The sequence below is a fragment of the Ornithorhynchus anatinus genome, chromosome 13, assembly GCF_004115215.2.
Source record: "Ornithorhynchus anatinus isolate Pmale09 chromosome 13, mOrnAna1.pri.v4, whole genome shotgun sequence".
Taxonomy (NCBI): Eukaryota; Metazoa; Chordata; class Mammalia; order Monotremata; family Ornithorhynchidae; genus Ornithorhynchus; species Ornithorhynchus anatinus.
In genome coordinates this window covers 19,128,549-19,153,928 of record NC_041740.1, presented here as the reverse complement: position 1 = coordinate 19,153,928, position 25,380 = coordinate 19,128,549, and the positions used below count along the sequence as shown (strand labels likewise).

The window sequence follows — 25,380 nt, the reverse complement described above, 5'->3', positions numbered from 1 at the left end:
TCTGTTGCCAAACCGTACTTTCCAAGCGCTTAGTTCCGTGCTCCGCATACAGTTAGCGCTCAATAAATATGACTGAATGAATGAACGGTGTAGCCAAAGGCATTGCTGAGAGGCAGTGGCAGCTTGCAGCAGTCCAGAAGAGACAAGGGCTTCTCTCTCTGAGAGAAGATCACACAGCAAGAGGGCCAAATTGAAAGCAGCACCAGACACTTCCACAGCAAATGCATCAGCATAACAAAGGAAATTTTTAGGTGCACCATCTTTGTAGCCTGTTGGACTCACATCTGTCTTTTCAGCAAATGTACACACATGGATGAAATCTCCCTTCTTCTCTCTTTCTTTCTACACACCCACCCACACGCGCACACTCCAGGAGCCATCGGCCACTTCCCTTACTCTAGACTTCTGGGGCCCAGCTGTGAGGGAAGGAGAGCTACCCCACTCCCATGACACTGGGGCTCCCATCAACCCCTGCTCCAGCCCCACTCCTCAGAAACCTCCGGTGTTGCCCATCCACCTCTGCATCAAACAAAATCTCCTCATCATTGGCTTTAAAGCCCTCCATCACCTTGCCCCCTCGTAGCTCACCTTGTTACTCTCCTACTGCAACCCAGCCCACACACTTCACTCCTCTAATGCTAATCTTCTCGCTGTACCTCCATCTTGTATATCTTGCCACTGACCCCTTGTCAACATCCTGCCTCTGGCCTGGAATGCCTTCCCCTCCTCAAATACTTCTGACTCTCCCCCTCTTCAAAGACTTATTGAAGGCACATCTCCTCCAGAAGGCCTTCCCTGACTAACCTCCCCTTTTCCTCTTTTCCCATTCCCTTCTGCAACACCCTGACTCCTCCCTCATTCTTACACCCTCCCAGCCCCACAGCACTCATGTACATATCTGTAATTTATTTTTTATTTTAATGTTTATCTCCCTCCCAACTCCACACTGTAACCCTTCCACATCTGGCCTGGAAACCAATGGGAGACCTCCAGTAAATTCTCATTAACTTGATAAACTTTTAGCTACCCAATGCAGAGCTTTGGTAGAACTGCATCATAGCAGTGATAGACCTTTGGGGACAAGGGCTTCCCTCGATCATCTGACCCTACCCATAACCTCTCCCAAGAAAGCCACATCTGGCAAGAAAAGGAAGAAAAACTCACTTTATCTGGACGACATTTCTGCCTCAAAGAAAAGTTTTAACCAAAATTCTAAGAGAAAAGCCAAGTGGGGCTTTGGCAGAAAACATTATCTTTTACAAACAAAATATTTGGTAAGCAAGGGGGCCAGTGGGTGGCCACAAAATAATGAACTTGACATTTGAAATACTGCTGAATGTGCTCATGGAAAGGATTTTTAAAACTGGGGGGGGGGGGGATCATCTAAGCAGTCCTGTAGTAATTCAATTCCATCATGAACACTATCCACCAAACACGCCCTCTGAATTCAGTGCCTGGCCAGTTGACGAAAGATTTTATCTCCCAACATTTTGAATGGTAGAAAAGGACTGTGTGGGACTAGATTCTTCCAGTTAAATGAGCAATATATACAGTCAGCAGGGCATTACAATCTTGAAGAGACCTCTGGCATTTTATAAGCCAAGAAAAACATGGTCATTGATTCTCCGCTCACCCCAAAGCCTTGGAAAGCCATTGGCTTTCTGGACAGAACAAAGACTTAATTTGCAGGTCTGCAAAGCTACTCTCAAACCAATAGTTGAAACTTTTCCCTCTGGGAGAGTTGAATTTCCCAAAGGGGAGACATCATGCTCTGGATCAATTTCCATAAGACTTAGACCAGGCATTCAGCTACCAGGGAGAGTACAATCATTCATTCAATTGTACCTATTGAGCGCTCACTGTGTGCAATGAACAAATACTCCATTTATGACATTCCATTCAGATCATCAATATCAGTGGTATTTATTGAGCACTTATTATATGCAGACCATTGTACTAAGCGATTGGGATAGTACAATAGAATTGGCAGACACATTCCCTGCCCACAGTGAGCTTATAATCACAGGTCAGGAACTAAATGGCAAAGCTATAACTGGACCATCATAGCTAATAAAAACGAAAGGGTCCACCCCTGGTGAAAGGCAAGCTAATCCAATAGCATCCGTTCGCCACAAGTTCAACAGAAATCAAACTTAAAGATGAGAAAGGAATAGAATCCAAGGTTCATATTGATGATTTAGGACCCATCAAGAACTGTAATGATAGTACCCTTGAAATGAAAATGTGGTATAAAATAGTGGTTCTACAACTGTTCAAAAACCCAATTAATATCACATGGATTTAGTGTTAAGTGTAGATTGATATTCCAAAGAGTTTATTACCACAAAACTAATTATAATATTTTAGAATGTAAGAGTTACATTTAATGTTGAATTTTCAGAGCAATTTTAAATTGGTCGTTTAAGAGGGTAGAGAGTCTATTCCATCTCTTTACTATCTCCACACCCAATGTAATTAAAAATAAAGAATAATTACTCTAAATATATTGATTTTTCTTGTCATGATCAAAATGGGAAATTAAAATTCTCTTCCTTGTGGGGAGTAATTAGGTTTCGTTTATTAAATGAAGACTAAAATTCCTAAGAAGAGACTGAAGGCTCTAACCCTTCTTTTAAAGCCTGCTGGGTTACTCAAGATTCTTCAGTTCTCATTCCAATCTAGGTCCTGTTCCAGAATCTTCTCGGGTAATAATAATAATAATAATACTAATAGTGATATTTGTTAAAGGCTTCCTATTTGCCAAGCACTGTACTAAGTAAACACTGGGACAGATGCGAGATCATCAGGTCAGGCACAGTCCCTTCCACCTGGGGCACACAGTCTAAGGAATAAGAAGAGGAGGAATTGAATTCCCATTTTACAGATGAGGAGATTGATGCACAGGAAAGTTAAGAGACTTATTCAAGGTCACGCAACTGGCTAGTGGTGGAGCCGGGATTAGAATTCAGGTTCCCTGACTGCCAGACCAGGGTTCTTTCCACTAGATCTCGTGACTTTGTCTTTTTATTCCATTTTCTCTCCTTTCTTCCCTCCTCCATCTCCTTTTTCCCCCACCCACTAGTTAGGATAATTGAGCGTCAAACCAAAACTGGGTGTTCTCAAAAAAACAGTCACTTCCATCATTTTGCTCCTCCTCTCTGTCTTTGAGATAAAAGATTCTTGCTAGAAACAATATAGCTGCCAAGAATACAACTATTTAGCTGAAACACCCTTAGCCATCTAAAAGGTGAATCACCCCCCTACTGGGGATGACAGCCATCAATCAATCAATCGTATTTATTAAGCACTTACCTCATGTAAAGCACTGTACTAAGTGCTTGGGCCAGTACAACACAGCAATGCATCAGACTCATTCTCTGCCCACAACGAACTTATAGTCCACAGGGGAGTTTATAGCCTAGTCATATGACCATAACTTCAATGGGAATCCTGACATCTGAGGCACCTGGAAGCGGAACCCAAGTCTGAGGAACACCAATGCTCACTTTATTCGCCTTACCATTTTGTTGGACTCGAAGTAATTTTGGAAAATGGCACAGGGGAAGGTGTCTCAGTAAAAAAGATCCATTGACGGAACTCAAACTGAGCTATATCCTGGGAAATTCTGAGGCTGTATATCCCGGGAAATTTTGAGGCTGTTTTCTATGCAAGCTCCTTATGGGAAGGGATTTTTTTCTTTTTTATGGTATTTGTTAAGCGCTTATTATGTACTAGGCACTGTACTAAGCATTGGGGTAGATACAAGATAATCAGGTCTCTGTCCCACATGGGTGTCACAATCTTAATCCCCATTCTACATATGAGATAGCTGAGGCACAGAGAAGTGACTGGCCCAAGGTTACCCAGCAGATATGTGGCACAGCCTGGATTAGAACCCAGGTCCTTCTGACTCCAGGCCCGTGCTCTACCCACAGGACAACACTGTTTTTCTATGTCTAAATCTCTTAAGAATTGCATCTACTAAGCCTATTGTACTGTACTCTTCCTAGTGTTTAGTACAGTGCCCCGCACAGTAAGAGCTCAATAAATACTTTTGATTGATTAATGTCACATTGTAGGAATGAGTCAGCTGAAAGGAAGAAACCATTACTTACAGGGAAACAAGACCATGAGCTTACTAGAGAGATAAGGATCCAACTCAGTTGTCTTGTGGCTAAGCCTCTTTGACTTCCCTGAGTATTAGCCAACCCTCTGACCTTAGGAAAGAGCCCAGGCCTGGGTTCTAATCCCACCTCCACCATTTACCTGCTGTGTGAATTTGGGCAATTCACTTGACTTCTCTGTGCTTCAATTACCTTATCTATACAAAAAAGATTCAATACTATTTAGACTGTCAGCCCCATGTGGGACAAGGACTGTTTCTGACCTGATTATCTTGAATCTAGCTCAGCGCTCAGTAACAGTCCTGGACACATAATACATGCTTAATTCCTGAGTTCCAATTTCAGCACTAGTTCATCTGGACCTCCCTTCCTTAGTTGGATCAGGGCCCCTGCATTGATTAACCTGAAACCCCTAGAACAATGCCAAAAAGAAGGATAAATGTTACCCAGAGGGATCTATGTAGAGAAATGAATGTATCTATACATTATATATTATAAATTGATTTTTCACATTAATGTCTCTCTTCCCCTCTAGACTATATGCTCATTATGGGCAGGGAATATGTCTACTGACTCTGTAGCACTGTACTCTCCCAGGCTCTGTCACTTATCTGCTGCGTGATCTTGGGTAAAATGGAGATTAAGAATGAGGATTAAAACTGTAAACCCCTTATGGGACATGGACTGTGTCCAACCTGATTAGCTTGTGTCTACACCAGCACTTATTAAAGGGACTGGAACATTATAAGCACTTATCAAATATAAAAAGTGCATAGCACAGTGTTCTGCACACCGTCTGCATGCAATAAATACCACTGATGATGATACGACCACAGAGCTGGGATTCAAGAGGTCTGGGTTCGAGTTCTGGCTTAGATTCAAGAGGCCTGGGTTTGAGTTCTGGCTTAGCCATTGCCCTGCTGGTTAACCTGGTGTCACTTAGCCTCCCTGTGCCTTAGTTTTCTCATCTGTAAATTGGGGATAATAGTCCCCCTCAATGCTTTATATCTCACCTCTGACCTCCCTATAATACATGTAATGGGAGGGTAAAAGAAGATCACAGATGAGAAAAAGTTCTGAATAAATAAAATGTGCCAAACAATTTCCAAAACAAGATTCCATTAGGTCATTTTACTTTTTCAAAGCAAGCTAATAGGCTGAAAATTCAAACATGAGAAAAACCGGGATACTGTTGAGTGTGAGTTGGTTGTTTCCGAGCCCAGAATATGAATGATTGAAATAATGCTCTAACAGCCTGGCAAAGTATATATGCTGATGCACTGAAGAAATCCCAGGGAACATAAACAATGATCTAAATTTCCTGACTCAGGAGAACACTTAAGTCCACAAAAAACCCAACCTTCTTTTCTGCCAAAAATTAGACCCCCATGTTTTCTGAATCTTAACTTTACCAGTTACTGTAATCGTAACCGAAAAGGTTGCAGAAATATTATCTCGGCACTTTCGTGCTCTGAGAGGCACCACCTAGAATCTAAAATAGAGGACTGTCTCTCAGAAATCAGACCTCTGAATAAAGTCATTGTGGAACTGTCATGGTAACCTTACTTGACTAGAAAGTTTAGATGCTTCCAGAGCGTGTTCAAAATCAGGTCTTCCAATTACTGCAGAATCCTTCTTCATGTCTCTCTGACCTCTCTTGTATTCAGCCTAAGAGATAAGCAAGGGTGAGAAATATTAGGAACAACTCTAAATAAAGAATTGAATTCATATCGTCTGAAATCGGGGCAGATGAAAATAACAATTATGACTTTTCAGGTGCCAAATCTATCTCTTTTTATTTAAATGCATAGTATGATTAAAATTAGCTCTGAATGACCTTTTTTTGCAAGCAAAGCTAAAAAGAGAAGCAGCATGGCCTAGTGGAAATGGCACAGACCCGGGAGTCAGAGGACCTGGGTTCTATTCTCGACTCAACCACTGACCCGCTGTGTGATCTTGGGCAAGTCATTTCACTTCTCTGCACCTCAGTTACCTCATCTGTAAAATGGGGGATTAAGACTGTGAGCCCCATGTGGGATATAGACTGTGTCCAGCCTGATAATAATAATGTTGGTATTTGTTAAGCGCTTACTATGTGCAGAGCACTGTTCTAAGCGCTGGGGTAGACACAGGGGAATCAGGTTGTCCCACGTAGGGCTCACAGTCTTAATCCCCATTTTACAGATGAGGGAACTGAGGCACAGAGAAGTTAAGTGACTTGCCCACAGTCACACAGCTGACAAGTGGCAGAGCTGGGATTTGAACTCATGAGCCCTGACTCCAAAGCCCGTGCTCTTTCCACTGCGCCACGCTGCTTCTCAATGCAGATTATCTTGCATCTATTCCAGCACTTAGTAAGATAGTTAAGTGCTCAACAAATACCATTAAAAAAAAAATCCTCATGTATTGCCAGAGTTTTGGTCCACACCACTTACACTTATCTTAAAAAGCAATCACCTGTTATAAAGGAGTGGAGCTGGGAGGGTGCATGCTGGGATAATTTTTGAGTAGAAAAACTATATTCCATGTACAAGATATTCCAAATGTAAATCTCTCTAGCTCAACTAAGAATGATTTTTTTTTCTGCTCTTGTTTTTAAAACAACTGAATTAATGTGAAAACCAAATCACACAGTCAGTGCATGAGCCCTCTCTTGGGGGTGATGGGGTGTTTTTCAAGATGAACCTGTGAGTATGCCATGAATTTCTTTCTCGTGGGTCCAAAGAGGAAACAATTCTGCCAACCCAAGGCTCTTTGAGTTTCCTACTCCCACTGAACCCCAAAACCAATGAACTTCATGAGGAAAAGCAAGAAAAACTTGAAAATGGTTCAAACGATGTGGGTAAGTTCTGCCAACCCAGGCAATTGTATCTTCCCATAGCCCCAAAAGCCCATGGGGGCAGACTATAGAAAGCACTTCTGATAAACAACTCTTCTTGGGTCCTGCTCGAGAGGTTTAATGTCTCTGCTCTACAACCTACTCTACTCACCCCAATATCCTTCAGGCTTTATTAGAGGACAAACCCTTCATCTTCAACATTAATGAGGAGGTGCTCGTTAAGCACTTACTATGTGCCATGCTAAGGGCTGGACTTGGTACAAGATAATCGGTTGGACATAGCCCCTGTCCCTCATGGGGCTCACAGTCTGAAAGTAGGAAACTGAGGCCCAGAGAAGGTAAGAGATGTGCCCCAGGTCACACAGCAGGCAAGTGGCAGAGCTGGGAGTAGAACCCAAGTCCCCTTATTCCCCAACCTGTACTCTTTCCACTAGGCCATGTTGAAAACTGAAGAGAACAGGCAGGGTGAACAGCTCAAAGGCAAAGAAACAGGACAGGATGCTGAGAGGGGAAAGGGTTGTAGATGGAGAGAGGTAAGAAAGCAAAGTAAGTATAGAAATAATGTAATGTCAGAATAAGGTATCATGGGATTTCCCACATGATGGCAAACTCCTTGAGGGCCCTCGGTGAACTCATCCGCTCTCACAGCTTTGACTACCATCTCTACGCAGATGACACGCAGATCTACATCTCCGCCCCTGTCCTCTCCCCCTCCCTTCAGGCTCGCATCTCCTCCTGCCTCCGGGACGTCTCCACCTGGATGTCGGCCCGCCACCTAAAACTCAACATGAGCAAGACTGAGCTCCTCATCTTCCCTCCCAAACCCGGTCCGCTCCCAGACTTCTCTATCACCGTGGATGGCACGACCATCCTTCCCGGCCCGCAGGCCCGCAATCTCGGTGTCATCCTTGACTCGTCCCTCTCGTTCACCCCACACATCCTATCCGTTACCGAGACCTGCCGGTTTCACCTCTACAATATCGCCAAGATCCACCCTTTCCTCTCCACCCAAACGGCTACCTTACTATTACGGGCTCTCGTTATATCCCGGCTAGACTACTGTGTCAGCCTTCTCTCTGACCTCCCTTCCTCCTCTCTCGCCCCGCTCCGGTCTATTCTTCACTCCGCTGCCCGGCTCATCTTCCTGCAGAAACGATCTGGGCATGTCACTCCCCTTCTTAAACAACTCCAGTGGTTGCCTATCGACCTCCGCTCCAAACAAAAACTCCTCACTCTAGGCTTCGAGGCTCTCCATCACCTTGCCCCTTCCTACCTCTCCTCCCTTCTCTCTTTCTACCGCCCACCCCGCACGCTCCGCTCCTCTGCCGCCCACCTCCTCACCGTCCCTCGGTCTCGCCTATCCCGCCGTCGACCCCTGGGTCACGTCCTCCCGCGGTCCCGGAACGCCCTCCCTCCTCACCTCCGCCAAACTGATTCTCTTTCCCTCTTCAAAACCTTACTTAAAAATCACCTCCTCCAAGAGGCGTTCCCAGACTGAGCTCCTCTTCCCCCTCTACTCCCTCTGCCATCCCCCCTTTACCTCTCCACAGCTTAAGCCTCATTTTCCCCTTTTCCCTCTGCTCCTCCACCTCTCCCTTCCCATCCCCACAGCACTGTACTTGTCCGCTCAACTGTATATATTTTCGTTACCCTATTTATTTTGTTAATGAATTGTACATCGCCTTGATTCTATTTAGTTGCCATTGTTTTTACGAGATGTTCTTCCCCTTGACGCTGTTTAGTGCCATTGTTCTTGTCTGTCCGTCTCCCCCGATTAGACTGTAAGCCCGTCAAACGGCAGGGACCGTCTCTATCTGTTGCCGACTTGTTCATCCCAAGCGCTTAGTACAGTGCTCTGCACATAGTAAGCGCTCAATAAATACTAGTGAATGAATGAAAGGGATATGTCTATGAATTCTACTGTATTACACTTTCCAAGGACTTAATACAGTGCTAGGCACACAGTAAGCACTCAAATACCATCGACTGACTGATTCATGATTGCATCAGCCCTAAATTCTCCTGTGGGTGGAGAAGAGAATGAGAAAAGAGCTAGAGAGGAAAGGCAAAAGAGCAGAAAAGAGGCAGAGTGAAAGAATGAAAAAGAAAGAGAGAAAAATGGGAATCTTTCAGCCCTCCCTTTCCTGCTTGGCTTCGTTACCCACACAGCCCAACTTATCAGTTTTCCTGCTGAGATTGTCCTCTCTCTCCCTCTCTCTTTTTTCATCTCATCTGATTGCTTCTTTGAAGACCCTTGTCATTCACAGAGAAAGCTTCAGTACTAAATCCCTATTAAAACACCTCCACAATTCAGACTCCCTACCCTCTGGTCTGAATTAGAGGGTTAGGTTTTTTTCCCTGTAAGGATGCATTTGCACATTGCCAGCAATTACACATATATTACATTGCTTATGATCTTGGAGATCTGGGTCGCCATCTTTATATCTGGTCTGTCCAGCCCTGCCGTGTACTTGTGGACATCTTGGGACGTCTTCTTGTAAGACACCTGAAGGAAGACACTAGATGAGTCAGAAAATGAATAAGGAAGCAAGAGCAAGAAAAGCAGATCGCACACACAAAGCCACAGATTCATCCCCAGACTACCTAGTTTCACATTAGAAGAATAGTTTCCCAAAACTGTCTTCGTTACCGACTTTTCACTTCGTCTGTGGTGAGAAAGGGAAGGGCTTTGAGTTGTACAGCATACAAGCTGGGGTGGAGGGGGTAGTTCGGCACTCATTCAGTCGTATTTACTGAGAGCTTACTGTGTGCAAAAGCATGCCCGAAGCACTTACTCAATGGCTTACAAGTCCACAAGAGCCAATTTAGGATTGGAAACACTTGGCTCATTTCAGTCTAGTTTGGAAACTCCCAGGACTGATGGGAATTGCGGTACACGGGACTCTTAGAGTCTGACCTGTAAAAACTGAGTTAAGACAATGGCATGTCCAACTCTCTAATTGGGTGAAAGATAAAAATTATACTGATAATTGTGGTATTTGTTAAAGCACTTACTATGTGTCAGGCACTGTTCTAAGCACCGGGGTGGATACGAGCTAATCAGTTTAGACACAGTCCTCGTCCGATGACTTGCCCCAAGTCCCACAGCAGACAAGTGACGGAGCCAGGATTAGCAACCCGGTCCTTCTGACTCCCAGGCCCATGCTCTATCCACTGGGCCAATGCTGCTTCTTGTCTTGTCTGCTGGGTGTCCTTGGGCAAGTCACTTCTCTGAGCCTCATTTCCCTCATCTGTGAAATTGGGATTAAAACTGTGAGGCCCTTGTGGGACATGACTGTGTCTAACCTGATTATCTTGTGTTAATCCCAGGATTTAGTACAGTGCCTGGCACAGAATAAGGGCTGAACAAATGCTGTTTAAGAAAAAAAAGAATTCTGCCAACTACAGCAAAAAAAAAACCACACGTCGCAATTTACAGCAAATGTACGTAGACTATCTGAAAGGATGAAAAGGACCCTGAAAATCTGCCCTAAAATGCAATCCTCAGGCATTTTCATCAAGTTGGTGCTGGCTATGCCCACTTGGTGAGCAAACCCTTCCTAGCTGGCAGAGCAAACCCAAACCCAGAGGCTGAGTAGGATTAAACCCCCTCAGGTGAAACAGAGCCAAAATCATTGTCCAACTTCAAAACCAAATGTTTCCAGGTCATCCCACTGATGTGCAAACCTTACAGTCCTTTTGCTAAAATGAAAAAAATAAGTAAAAAGGAAATGAAAACCTTGGCTTTGAATAGAAGCCCCCACACTCCCCATTTTAGGCTTCCCATAGATTTCTCTAATTACGTGCTGTTCAGCCTAACAAGCGCCTGAAGTGAGGTGGCCACCACAAAGGATCTAGGAATCGAGAGCTGAATAGGCCCCCGTCATCCACTCTAATTGCAAATTGAAGGCCAACGCAAGTAGCTCCACACGGATATTAAGATGGAAGTGAACCGGAAATGCAGGGGAGGGCAGTGGGGGGAGAGAGAGGAGCCCGACTACTCCCTCTTCCCTCCCCATGAAGCCAAGGACCGTGGACTCGAGTTTGGGAAGGGCTCTGTGGGGGAGAGATAAACTCAGATGGCGACAGCCTTATCTATTGCGTTTCTTGCTAAGCTGTAATATTGTCCATAGTCTGAACAATTTCTTCTCCCCCCTACTCAGACAAGAATCCCTATCACTTTTGTTGGTGGGAAAATTTGCCAAGAGCTGCAAGATGCATTGGCTCCATTCCACTGCTTGTCACAGACTCCGGGGAGAGAAGAAACATTATGCAGCAGAACCGTACTTTTCCTGAAGCGATTCAAAAAAAAAAGGGGGGGGGGAACGGGACACATTTCCCATATCTAGACTTGCCCCTCCAGATCATGGGCCCATTGCTGAGATTCTGACCCATCTTGAAGAAGGGGTTTCTGAGCTTAGCTTGGTCACTCATCTACTGAGATCTACTGATTGGAGGGCAGGGGGGAGAGGGGGACAGATCTCCTGGGTGCAAATATTCATGCAGGGCTTTAGTGATTTATTATAGAATGTATTGCGTGCATATGCAGGTCACCCAGCGGACAAGTGGTGGAGCCAGGATTAGAACCCAGGGCCGATCTAGGTGCTTAATGAATACCACCATCATCATTCCAGGCCTATGCTCTATCCACTAGTCCGCACTGCTTCTCCTTCCTCTTTGATTGATTCTATTACAAGTGAGCGTCAAAGAGTGTGACGGTGGCTGAAAAGGTGGATATGGGTTTGTTGCACCCTTCCTCACTGGTTACAGATACAGCTGGATACTCGGGGCATCAGTGGGTTTCAGTCTCATAAGGCCTGTCTCTCTCTTCTACTCTACCTCAAGAGTTAGTCCTCCCAAAACCTTTTCTCCTGGAGAGCAACTCCTCCTTTGATTTCCACAAGGGCAGGGATTGTGTCCATTTTACTGCCCCAAGCACTTAGTGTCTCGCTAACGTAGGGTCCCTAGCATAAAGCAGCTCCTGAACTGCTTTAGGATTAGAGAAAAGCCTAAACAGTTGAGTGGGAAAAGTTTTCCACTGGATCAAAAAATATTCCAAACCTAGCCTGGGGCTCTCTCCCTCATGACACCACAGAATAGAGAAATGGCATAGTCTGGTGGATAGAGCACGAGCCTGGGAGACACAAGGACCGGGGTTCTAACCCTGGCTCTGCCACCTGTCTGCTGTGTGACCTTGGGTAGGTCTCTTCACTTCTCTGTGCCTCCATTCCTTATCTGTAGAATGGGATTAAGACTGTGACCCCATGTGGGACACGGTCACACATTAGCTTTTATCTATCCCAGTGTTTAGTACAGTGCCTGGCACAGTATAAGTACCTAATGAATAACATAAAAAATGGTACTTACTGAGCACTTACTTTGAGCAGAGCATTGTACTAAGCACTTGGGAGTGTACAGCACAACAGAGTTGGTAGGCAGGCTCCCTGTCCACAACGAGCTTACAGTTTAGAAAGGTGGATGGATGTCAGAGATCTGTTCATTCAATCGTATTTATTGAGCACTTACACTGTACAGAGCACTGTACTAAGTGCTTGGGAGAGTACAATATAACAATAAATGGACACATTCCCTGCAAACAAGGAACTCTTGACAGGATCTTTCCAGAAGTCAGATGTGAAATCTGGGGTCAGTCCAGTTCTCAGACTGTACAGAAGATATAGTCCAAGGACTGTGCTTGACATTTGATATGGTCTGGATCCTGAATCAATGTTGGTACCACAATCTGCCCGACAGCATCCCATGGGACATATTACCTTTCTTGATTTACAGCTGTGTAAAAAAGATGGCTTTCTACCAATAACACTTCCGAATGAGAGATGACAGTGGATTAATGAGGAAAAGAGGAAAATGAAAGAGGCAAGAAGAAAAACCTATCCAAAACACTATTAATATTAGAACAATATACTATTTCTTCTCAAAAACATTTGTAGCTAGAAACTTGATAACAGGAACATTTCCCAATATTAAAAAAAAACCTAAAACTTTGCCTCTATCTACCCAGCAACAGAATATAAATAAACTTTAAGAAGGTCAAGAAATGTTAGGATTATACTGACTCTAAAGACAGACAAGTTTCTAACATCCGAATGCAGTAAAAAATAAGGTCACCCCTAGAACCCTTTCATTTGTAATATTCTTTCTGGGATGAATGTTAAAATTTAGAATCATGGGGTCTGAAATGATGTTAAGGCCCCCATGTTTATTTTTGAATATCCTCCCAGAAACACATTATAGGTTATTTTGGCCCATCTGTGGGGAAAAAGAAATTTTTATTAAGCTCTTTGTTGCTTTATTACATTTAAGAAAACCCATCTATCATTTTGGAAAACAGCAATGGGAATGTTGTGTCCCCTGCTGATATTTTTAAAAAACTGTACACAAAACTGATTACTAATCTGAATCCTTGAAAAGTTTCACCTCTCCAAATTCATTATAGTTGCCTGCTAGTGTCAGTATAACACGCAAAGCATGAAGTCTAGGTAGAGTTAAGAATGAGTTTGATTTATTTCAGCCATTGCAAGTCTACCTCTTTGATAAGATTGATGATAGTCAATGAAAGGGGGATTTCCATTACAAACTTTCTTTCGGAGGGAGCCAAAAATGGGTATAGTGTTTCCGATCTCTAATTGCATAAGAATAATAACCAACAAGCGGGTTGTTTCTTTGGAGACACAATAATTTGGGTCGGTTAGCTTTAAGTCATCTTTTCATTAAAGGATCCATAAAGTATGTAGTTTTATGGGTTCGTGTTGTTTCTCTATAAGCCCCACTGTCCAAGAAGTATTTTGAAACACATTCTGGAACTATGTAGCCTTAAAAAAATGCTTATCTTTGGGTCATTTCCTACTTCCAGCAGCATTGCCTGGTGGATTGAACACAGGCCTGGGTGTCAGAAGATCAGCCTGGGATTCTAATCCCAGCTCTTCCACTTGTCTGCTGGGTGACCTTGGGCAAGTCACTTCACTCCTCTGTGCCTCAGTTATCTCATCTGTAAAATGGAGACTGAGAACGTGAGTCCTACAAGGAACAGGGCCTGTGTCCAACTTGATTTGTTTGTACCGACCAGTGCTTACTACAGTACCTGGCACATAGTAAGTGCTTAACAAATACCATCATCATCAACTGCTTACTCTTTGATGGCTCCTTCCCTTCTTTTCTTCCAACACACTCACATCTCCCATATTATTTAAAAAGAAAAAGCTTCTCTGAATCCCACTATGCCCTCCAGCTACTGCCCAATTTCCCTACTCCCTTTCCTGCCCAAATTCTTAAAACACACAGGATACCCACGTTGCTTCCACTTCCTTTCCTACTAGTCCCTCCTTAAGTCAGTCGGTCAATTGTATTTATTGAGTGCTTACTGTATGTAAAGCACTGTACTAAGTGCTTGGGAGAGTACAATACAGCAATATAACAAACACATTCTCTGCCCACAGTGAGTTTAGAGTCTAGAGGGGGAGACAGGGGAATAAAGGGAGGAATGCAGAAGGGAGTGGAAGAAAAGGAAAAGAGGGCTTTGTCAGGGAAGGCCTCTTGGAGGAGGTGTGCCTTCAGTAAGACTCTGAAGTGGAGGTGAGTAACTGTCTGTCGGATATGAGGAGGGAGGGTGTTCCAATCCAGAGGCAGGATGGGGGCGAGAGGCTGGCGGCAAGAGAGATGAGATAGAGGCACAGTGAGAAGGTTAGCATTAGAGCAGGGAAGTGTGTAGTCTGGTTGTAGTAGGAGAGTACCGAGGTGTGGTAGGAGGGGACAAGGAAATTGAGTGCTTTAAAGCACAGCCCAGTTTCTACAGTCCAGTTTCTGCAGCCTTCATTCCTCTGAAACATCAGTCTCCAAGGTCACCGATGAGCTGCTCTTCATCAAATCCAACGGATGCTACTCTACGCGGATTCTTCTTGGCCTCTTGCCTGTCTCTGAAACCTCGGATCACTCCCTTCTCCTGGAAACACGGTCTGACCTTGGTTTTAATGACACGGTTTCATTTTCCCTGGTTCTCCTCCAAGGCTCTGGCCACTCCTTCTCCATCTCTTTCACCGCCTCTCACCCCCTGATTGTGGGTGTCGGAGTGGTGAGGAGTCCTTCCTATGAGGTCTAACACCTGGGCCATATCTACCACTAACTACTGCTGCTGCATGCCTCTGCCAATTTACACATCTGTGCACTTGTAACCACTTGTCCATTTTTTTATGGTATTTATTAAGTGCTTACTAAGTGCCAGACACTGCACTAGAGAAGCAGCATGGCCTAGTGGGAAGAGCACGGGCTTGGGAGTCAGAGGACATGAGTTCTAATCTCGGCTCTGCCACTTCTTATCTGCTGGGTGACCTTGGGGAAGTCACTTCACTTCTCTGGGCCTCAGTTACCTCATCTGGAAAATGGGGACTAAAACTGTGAGTCCCATGTTATATAGGGACTGTGTCCAACCTGATTAACTTGTATCTACCCCAGTGCTTAGAACAATACTGGGCAAGTAAGCCCTTAACAAATACTCTGATTATTATTATTAATTATTGTTATTACTATGCATTTTGCCTCTGCTTTGCCTGTAAGCTCATTGTGGGCAGGGAATGTGTCCATTTATTGTTATACTGTACTCTCCCAAATGCTTAGTATGGTGACCTGCATATAGTAAGCGCTCAATAGATATGATTCTATGAGTGAATGAGTGAATACGCTGCTTCCTCCCCACCTTTTTGCTCACTGCGCTTGTTTTTGCCATTGAGGAACCACAGCATGAAAGGCACTGTGCCAACCACCAAGAATAATTCAGAGCTCTGTCTGAGGGCTACTTACCAGATCACCAAGCCTCCTTCTGGCCAGTGAAGAGGACTTAAAGAATGGAAGTACAACTTTTCCCACCCTTCATGGCCCCCTCCTGACTTGACCACCTTCCACTAGCCACTGGTCTGGTGGTCACCACACACCTTGGGGTGGCTCAGTGCTTTCGGTGTTGGAACGGAGCCGGGAGGAAACTGGCGGCCCACAGCCCCGATCGGAGCCAAGGCCCATGAACCAATGAGCTGCTTTCCAGCTCCAGTCTCCTAGGATAGAACATCTGCGTAATATTTTCAAGTCTAACTGAAGGTTCGCAAAGTTTGTGCTGAAATAGAATGAGCCTTGTTCTCCTGCCTGGGGCCTTTCGAGGGGGTTCCCACAAACGTCGGGAAAACCGAGAAAAAGGAGATATCCCCGAGCATTCCCAAGCCCTCCCCACGCCACTCCTTCCCTACCATCAGCCCCAACCCAAAAGAAGGGAGTAACGGCCCATCCTCCAGTGTTGTAGTGTCTCTATGGAATTTCCCAAATGGGCAGCGATGGCATAGCATATGCTTACGTTACTCTGGTGCTTACTGACTTCCATGGCATGCTTAACATCTGGCAGCTCCTTCATATGGGTATAATCTGAAGCTCCTTTTTCCGCATCATGTTTCTGTTTGTAGAAAACCTTGAAAGGAAAGATAAATTCATTTCCAGTCTTCCTTGGCAGAAATTTTCCTTTCAAGAAAAGAAAGTCCTTTACTTTTTTTTTTTTGGCTGAGGTTTCATATTTTCACCTCAGCTGCTGGCTAAACCTACCTCAGCTTCTATCCAAGGTAATAAATATTACAGTCTGGTTCTAATGCTACTGTGTGATGTCTGCTGTATTTCTGACTACTTAGCTAATGCTGCCATGTTTGAGATGGACTAGGGTCTCACGTTTAGCTTTAATGCTGCTCTCCAACATGACTTCAAAACCACACTTGACTATGAGCAAATACCCTCCTCAGGATCAGTCCCTTTACTCTGCTTTCTCTTGTTTCTTGCTAAGCATTTAGTTCAGTGCAAGCACTTTGTACAGTGCTCTGCAAGAGTAAGTGCTCAACAAATACTATTGAATGATTGGTTGATTTCCTAGTCCTTCTTCTGTCTCTCTGTCACTTTCTCTGTTCTCTCTGTCTCTATATATGTCAGTCTCTCTTTGTCCTGCTCTCTCCCTGTCTCTCTCTCTCTGTGTCTCTCTTTCCCTATTTTTCTCTCCCTCATACCCTTCTCTTCCAAACTGCAAAGTACAAGACTCACATTCATGCCCCTATAAATCTCCAATCCAGGAGAACAAGCACTCTCGATGGCATGAAGATAGTACTTTTAAATCACTTCATTATATATTCATGTACCTTTTAAATGATTTAGGAAAATACGAAACAGTTTATTGTGTTCACACAAGAGAAATGCAGTTAACAAGATGAGAGAGGACCGGCAGTGGTTACCATGATCTGATGCTGTCTTAAATTTACGAAACGGCTTTTCTCAATCATTTAAAGAGTGTGAAAATGCACAGCCGGCTTCCCACTGACCTAACTCTATCTGTTTCCATTAAGGAAAAATGCTGATCTTTGATGCCATAAGGAACATGTATACACAGAAGATTAACTTTCAGGAGATTCTATTGAAGAGACAAAATGGTCCCTAAGCAAACAGAAAATGTTAGAACAATGCAGTTGAAAGTCATTCAGCACATGAAAGAGTTGAAAATAAAGACATCAAGACTAAAGGCAGAGACTGTAGTAACTAATACATTTATTGACAGAGAACCCTATGAAAGGTCCGCTGGATTCCATAGAAAGGAAGAGAGAGAAGAGAGCAAAATATTTCCAAGTGTCAGACAGGGGTGTTCAAAGAGGTATATAAAACACCTAAAAGAAGTGTGAGGAGATGGCAAAGGCTTACATAAGCGCATAATCAAAATCATTAGGTTTTCATCATGAAAAATGCAACTTGATTGAAACTTGAAGAAAACCTGTATGCCAATATTAACCAAATGATCCTTCCTTGTTAATATTAAGTCAGAATGATTCATTTATTTGGGAAGAATTTGAAGGTTTCAATATCCAGCATTTACTATCATTCTAGTTCAGAGGTGGTCTTGCAGTATCATCATGGTTCAGAATCCTAGAAAATGATTTATTTTTTAAATAAAATAAGGGATATTAAAGACTGATATAAATAAATAGGAAAGAATTGATTACTTTATTGCTGATAATGGTAGAAGTTGCTCCTAAGAATAGTTGCTTAATTGGAAATTAAAATACTGATATCTAAGAATGCAACATCTGAACTCTTTAGCGTAATATTGTGGTATTTGTTAAGTGCTTACTATGTGCCAATCACTGTACTAAGCGCTAGGGTAAACACGAGATAATCAGGTTGGACACAGTCCATGTCCCACAAGGGGCTTATGCTCTTATCCCCATTTTACAGATGAGGTAACTGAAGCCCAGAGAAGTGAAGTGACTTACCCAAGGTCACACAGCAGACAAGGGTGGGGCTGGGATTAGAGCACAGATCCTTCTGACTCCCAGGCCCCTGCTCTATCCACTAGGCAACATTGCTTCCCTGAAGAGGGTAAAACCCTGTCCACACTCCCTGGCACTCTGTGGCCTCCCAAGGGGATATCTGCAATGCCTCACCACACGAAGCCTTCATCATCAGAACCTAGCTATGAAACCAGGAATTTGGGAAGGGGGAATGGGAAGGCTCAGATTCCTCAATAATATTGGTCACAAAACAGTTGAGGGGTGATGGGGACAAACTGTGGACTCAGACTGGAGGCTGGGAGGTTTCTGAATGGCCATTTTGTTTGACTTCCACTGGATCTGCTCTCTCCCTAGGACTGTTAACATCTATCCTGTGACTACAATATGGCCTAGTGAAGCGAGCATGGGCGTGAGAGTCAGAGAACTAGGGTTCTATTCCTGGCTCTGCCAACTGCTTGCTGTGTGACCTTGAGCAAGTCAATTCATTTTTCTGTGCCTCAGTTCCCTCACTATAAAATGGGGATTAAATACCTGTTCGCCCTCCTACTTACACTGTGAATTCCACGTGGGACAGGGACGATGCCCCACGTAATTAACTTATACCTACCCCAGTGCTTAGACAGTGTTGACACATAGTAAGCCTTAACGAATACCACAAAAAATATAAATGTATGTACATATTTATAAATTTCTTTATATCAATATATGTCTTCCCCTCTCCACTGTAAGCTCATTGTGGGCAGGGAATGTATCTACCAACTCTGTTGCAGTGTGCTCTCCCAAGTGCTTAGTACAATGCTCTGCACACAATAAGATCTCAATAAATACCACTGATTGATATCCTATGCTTCTTGCTTCTCCTATTCCTAAACCTAAGGGAACTCCTTTCCTAGTTTTCCACCAGGTTAACAGGGTGATACACGGTAAGACATTTAGGTTAAAATTAACTATTTTAAGGTGAAAAAAATTTCCACAATTGGGTGAAAGGGAAGAATTGTCTGAGTCAAATCCTACCTCTATCCCGAGGTGATTACTGACAAAGAAATTCCTATACTCCTGGTCCTTCTAGCATGGGATCACACTCACAATCCCCCAAAAAACTGATCCTATCCAAACCACTTCTCTACTTGAAAAACGCATCATAATTCTTTCAAACCCTGGCCAACATGGATTTTCCTATACAGGCAGAGTGGATTATTCACAAAAATGTCAATCACTCCCCAGAGTCAACAGAAATAGGCCAGCTGCCATAAAGAGAAAGCATCATATTTTCCAGGATTTTTTCACTTTGACATTGTACAATATGCCAAAGTATATATAGAAACTATAGAAGTGAGCCCAGAAGAAGAAAAAAAACAAAAAACAAAAACAACCCACACTTTTCTTATCTTTGTGGTGAGTTTTCGGCAAGAAAGTATATCAATTATGTCATTTATGAGAATTACTTTGAATTACTAAAATGGAGCAGTTACGGTCCACTTTGAGAGGGATAGAGAAAACCTGGTAAAGATCTGGAAATAACGATTAATGTGACTGTAACAGCTCCTCAAAGGAACATCATTTAGCCTAGAAAAGAGAATGTTTGGGAGGGACTTCAAGCTAGGAAGAATTATTAGAAAGAAGACATTAACCAGCCCTTCTGTATCTCCTTAAATAACAGAGCTGAGGAAATGGGTTTAGATTGTAGTTGAAGAAAGTTTGGTCATATGTGGGTGGGGAAGAATATGTTTTTACTATAAAGTGAATAAATACTAGAACAAGCTCTTAAAAGAAGTTAATAGTATTCCCTTTTCTGGGATAATTTTCACTGTGGGCAGGGAAGTGTCTACCAATTCCACTATATTGTACTCTCCTAAACTCTTAGCATGGTATTCTGAACATAAGTGCTCAGTAAATACGATGGATTGAACAGGCCCAGCAATCAGTAGTATCAAATGTCATGAGAAGCAGCGTGACTTAGTGGAAAGAGCAAGGGCTTGGGATTCAGAGGTCATAGGTTCTAATCCCTGCCCCACCACTTGTCTGCTGTGTGACTTTGGGCAAGCCACTTAACTTCTCTGTTCCATAGTTACCACCTCTGTAAAATGGGGATTGAGATTGTGAGCTCCACGTGGGATAGGGACTGTGTCCAACCTGATACCTTGTATCTACCCCAGCATTTAGAACAGTGCTTGGCACATAGTAAGCACTTAACAAATACCTTTATTATTATTATTATTATTATTATCTCTACACTTGGAATTGTGCCTTTGGGGCATTAGATATTCACCTCAGACCCACAGCACTTATGTACGGCTCTATAAATTATATAATTGGCATTATGTATTGATATCAGTGTCTGTCTTCCCCTCCAGACAGCAAGCTTGTTGTGGGTAGGGAACGTGCCTGCCAACTCTGTTGTGCTGTACTCCCCCAAGTGCTTAGTTCAGTGCTCTGCGCCAAGGAAGCACTCAGTAAATACCACTGATGAAGACGAGAATAAACTGGTTTAGATGCTGTTTACTGCCTGGAGGGAATGTTCAAAAACAGGACTAGATCGGTTTTAAAGTATTGTATATATGGAGAAAAAAAAAACACTTGGGGATTTCACTCTTTTTTCTGACTAGGAATGGTTTGTCTACATGTTTTCATACATCTGAGTAGCTCATTCAATATTTTGAATTGACTCCCATTGCTAATTTCAAAAACATAAAACTGTAGGCTTTGGCATTGGAGTGACTTCCATAGAAACGTCATAAACTCAATAATTTATAAAATATCTTGCTAATAAATACAAAGTTTAAAGGGCTATGTCATTTTCTACTGAGCACTAAAAAAATTAGTTCAGTTTTAACTCCATAAGGAATCGTGTGAATTATGTGAACATCACACTAGCAAGTACTGTACTTTAATTCATCACGTTTGTTTCCTGCTTTTAAGCTGTTAATGGAAAATTATTTCACATAAATACATTTTTTAAATTATGTTCATTAATAGTAAGCTATCATTTGAGTGGTGTTTCCCATACTATAATCTTTGATTCTTTGAGGCTGTCAATCAATCATATTTGAGAGCTGTGTGCAAAGCACAGTACTAACCACTTGGAAGAGTACAATATAACAGAGCTGGTAGACACATCCCCTGCCCACAATGTGCTTACAGTCTAGAGGGAAATATAAATTGATAAAGACTAGTAATGAAGTATTTCCTGGCTCCAGAAAGTTCAATTATTAGATATAAAGAAGTATTGGGACTGGGGGGAATAAACTGTCATTCCAGAAATTCTAAATCTCAAACTCACTCGGGCCACAACTCTTAAATCAACCAATCAATCAATGGTCCTTACTAAATCAAAACACTAAGTTCCAGAAATTTTAAAATGGTTTGAAAATAGGGGATCATTTGAACCAATGTAGATAAGGGGCCATAGGGCAGAAAGTTTAAGGCTCATAACGCCCCTAGTTTGCCAAACGAGCAGATGCAGATTATTACAAATTGAAATTATAACAAAAATTCCCATAGGATTCTTCCAGCATCTCAGGGTTCTCAACCATTTTGGGGTTGCATTCAATCACATGCAAATTAGGTATGACATGTTTGCTTTTATTTCTGAAAGTGTGATTCACAATCATGTAATATACATCGTACCACTGGCTTAAGAAAGCATGTTCCCAATCAGCTCATGAAATGGCCTTGTGAGATCACTGTAGCATACATGGGCTTCTTATTAATTTTCCGTCTTTATTTCTCCAGTGCTTCTTGTCTTCTATCAAGTGTGGGACTGTAATTATTTGCTTTATAATGTAGTCTATAATACCAGTAAGTGGACTGATGGCCAGATGTTAGCATGAAAAGTAAACTATATATTAATCATGGTCAACGATGTAGAATCACCCAGATTATATTTTTAGCCTGGCCTTCCGTGGTTGAGATTATGTCATTCTAGCCAGGTGCAGAGTTGCGGCTTGATTTTATAATTACGGGGGGACTGAGATATATTTTGGAAATGATATCGGGGCTTATCATTGAAATGGTGTCATCTGTTTTCAAAGCACTTGGAAATCATGAACGAGGGTCCGTCGGACAAGAAAGGAAAAGGTTCTTTGGCAAGAGACTGACTCATCTAGGATGAAGAGTTTTAAACTCAGTTTGTCCCCTTCAAGGGCGAAAGCAACTCAGGCAAATATAGTGCCCCAATGTTCTACAAGAGCTCTGACCATCCTGACACAGTTTAGAAACTTTTCAAAGGAATAGCCACGAAAAAAGAAGGAAAGGTGTAGAATGATTCCCAGGGTATACAGAATAGAAAAATAAACCAAAGTCCCAATTTATTTACTCAATTGTATTTCTAGTCTACTGTATGTTGAGCAGTATACTAGGCTCTTGGGAGAGTTCAATAAAAGCAGTATGGCCTAGTGAAAAGAACCTAGGCCTGGAAGCCAGAGGACCTGGGTTCTAAACTCAGCTCTGCCTCTTGTCTGCAGTGTGACCCTGGGCAAGTAACCTCATTTCTCAGTGCCTCAGTTACCTCATCTGTAAAATGGGGATTAAGACATTAAGTCCCATGTAGGACGGGGACTGTGTCCAATCTAATTAGCTTGTATCTTTCCCAACACTTAGTATAGTTCCTGGCACCGAGAAAGGGCTTAACAGATACCATTTAAAAATTTAAAATGAAAATTAAAAATTAATGTCTTTTACATTTCTGCTTCTCTCTCCATCTAGACTGTAAATTCGCTGTAGGCACAGAATATGTCTTCCAACTCAGTTTTACTCTACTCTCCCAAGCGCTTAGCAGAGAGCTCTGTACACAGTAAGTGCTCAATAAATGCCCTTGATTGATTTATTGTGGATCTTGGGAAAGTTAGAGAGATGCAAATTGTAATCATATAGGGGGAATAAGTGGAAAAACATAGGTTCAACTGGTGATAGGAGGAGTAGAGAAAAAAAGAGTAAACGCAAACATAAATAAGTTGATAAATACAAAAATACTATGGGAGCCGTTGGGATGATATGCCCATGGATGATGGAAATGAGGTGACAAATAACTCCTGAGGTAGGTCAGATTTTAGAAGGGCTACATGTGCTGTTTACCCCAAATTGGTCTTGCAACTGGAGTTTGAGAAGGAAAAGCTATGGGAATGAAAATTAGGAATTCTCTGGAAACAGAAAATCATATACTAGAGAGAAGTGAGAGAAGCAGCATGGGCTAATGGAAAGAGTACTGTAACCTCCTCTCTCCTCTATACTGTAAAATCACTGTGGGTAGGGAACGTATCTACCAACTATGTTGTATTGCACTCTCCTAACTGCTTTATTACAATGCTGTGCACACAGTAAGCGCTCAATACACACCACTGATGATTGTTAACTAACTAGACACTTAGCTGGGGAAAAAACACCACTGCCCCCTCTCCAAAAAAAAAAAAAGCAAGTTCTTGGATGAGGAACGGAGATGGCTATCTGAAGCAGAAGATGGAGAACACAACTGGACATGATAATAATAATAATAACTGTGGTAATAATAATAATAATAGTTTAAGTGTTTACTATGTGCCAAGCACTGGTCTAAGTACTGTTAGATAAGCTAATCAGATTGGACACAGTCCCTATCCCACATGGGGCTCACAGTCTTAATCTTCATTTTACAGATGAGGTAACTGAGGCCACAGAAGTTAAGTTACTCACCCAAGGTCACACAGCAGACAGGCAGCAGAGCCAGAATTAGAACCTCCATCCTCTGATCCCCAAACCCATACTCTTTTCACTAGGCCACGCTGGACATGTCCTCCTTCATCTGGCCTTCATAAGTGGGAAGGAATTTGCTGAGGATATAAATGTCGATGACAACCTTTAAGAGGGTTGTCATTAACTGACAGAATTTGAATTCCAAGAAATCCAGCAAAGACTGAGAATTCAATCTAAGGGTTTCCCCTCAGGCTTAAGGAAATGGTATATGTTGTGGGAATGCAGGAATGGCCTAATTTCATGGGTCAGAGTGAAAACTACCCAGGAATCAATCATTGACTCAATGGTATTTAGTGAGCACTTACTATGTGCACAGCACCATCCTAAGCATTTGGGAGAGCAAAATATAACCGATATGGTAGACATATTCCCTGCCCACAAGGAACTTAGAGTCTAGAGTGAGGGAAGAGACAAGAGAAACTGTCCCTTGGCCCTGATGACGTGGGATTTGAGAGACAATACTTCTTTGCCTCTCTCAGCATCATACTCGGAAAGTTACTAGTGTTGCCCAAATGATACTCCAAGTAAATATGTGGCCCTTTATCATCTATTTATTGATTGCCATTTTTAACTTCAAGGATTAGTCACAGCTGCGCACATGCAGAAATAATTCTGAAAAACGGTACCTCGCTCTGAAGCTGGGTGACTTCTCTTGCGAACACACTGTCAATTGTGGCTGGCATCTGTTTATAAATTGAGTTGGAGAGATCCTGTTTAATGGTGCCTTTGTACTTGGACTAGGAAACAAGAAGATAAGGCCATGAAAATCCTCATTTTTCCAGCAAATACAGTAAGACTTAAAAGGAATCTCTAAGCGTCAGAACCTATTACCCAATTTATCTGTTTTTTGTTCTTCTTAATTGTATTTGTTAAGTGCTTACTATGTGTCAAGCAGTTTTCTAAGCATTGAGGCAGGTACAGGTTTATTAAGTTGGACACGTCCCAGTCCCACATGGGGCTCACAGGTTAAGTTAAAGAGAGGAAGAGCTAATTCACATTTTACAGATGAGGTAATTTTACAGATGAGATAACTGAGGCCCAGAGAAGTTAAGTGGCTTACCCAAGGTCAAACAGCAAGCAATTGGTAGAGCCAGGATTAGAAACTGGGTCCTCTGACTCCTAGGCCTGTGCTGTTTCCACTAGGCCATGCTGATTATATTGTAATACAATTTGATGCAATAGTAGATGTTGTATTAGTAGGAATATAGCACTGTGCTGTATTATACAGTCCTATATTATATTTTACTTTCCCAAGCCCTTAGTATAGTGCTCTGCACATGGTAAGCACTCAATAATTCATTAATGATAGTTCATTTTCATTCATTCATTCATTCAATCTTGATATGTGGTACACTATACTATGTGCTTGGGCACT

General features: G+C 42.7%; 1 protein-coding gene across 1 annotated transcript in view; it reads right to left on the bottom strand.

Annotated features, from left to right (window-relative positions):
• Positions 1-25,380, bottom strand: part of NEBL (nebulette) — a 95,451-nt gene that overhangs the window by 59,330 nt on the left and 10,741 nt on the right. Inside the window, 4 exon segments of the mRNA XM_029078185.1 lie at positions 5,691-5,792; positions 9,368-9,469; positions 16,319-16,429; positions 24,632-24,742. Coding sequence (XP_028934018.1) covers positions 5,691-5,792; positions 9,368-9,469; positions 16,319-16,429; positions 24,632-24,742 — 426 coding nt within the window.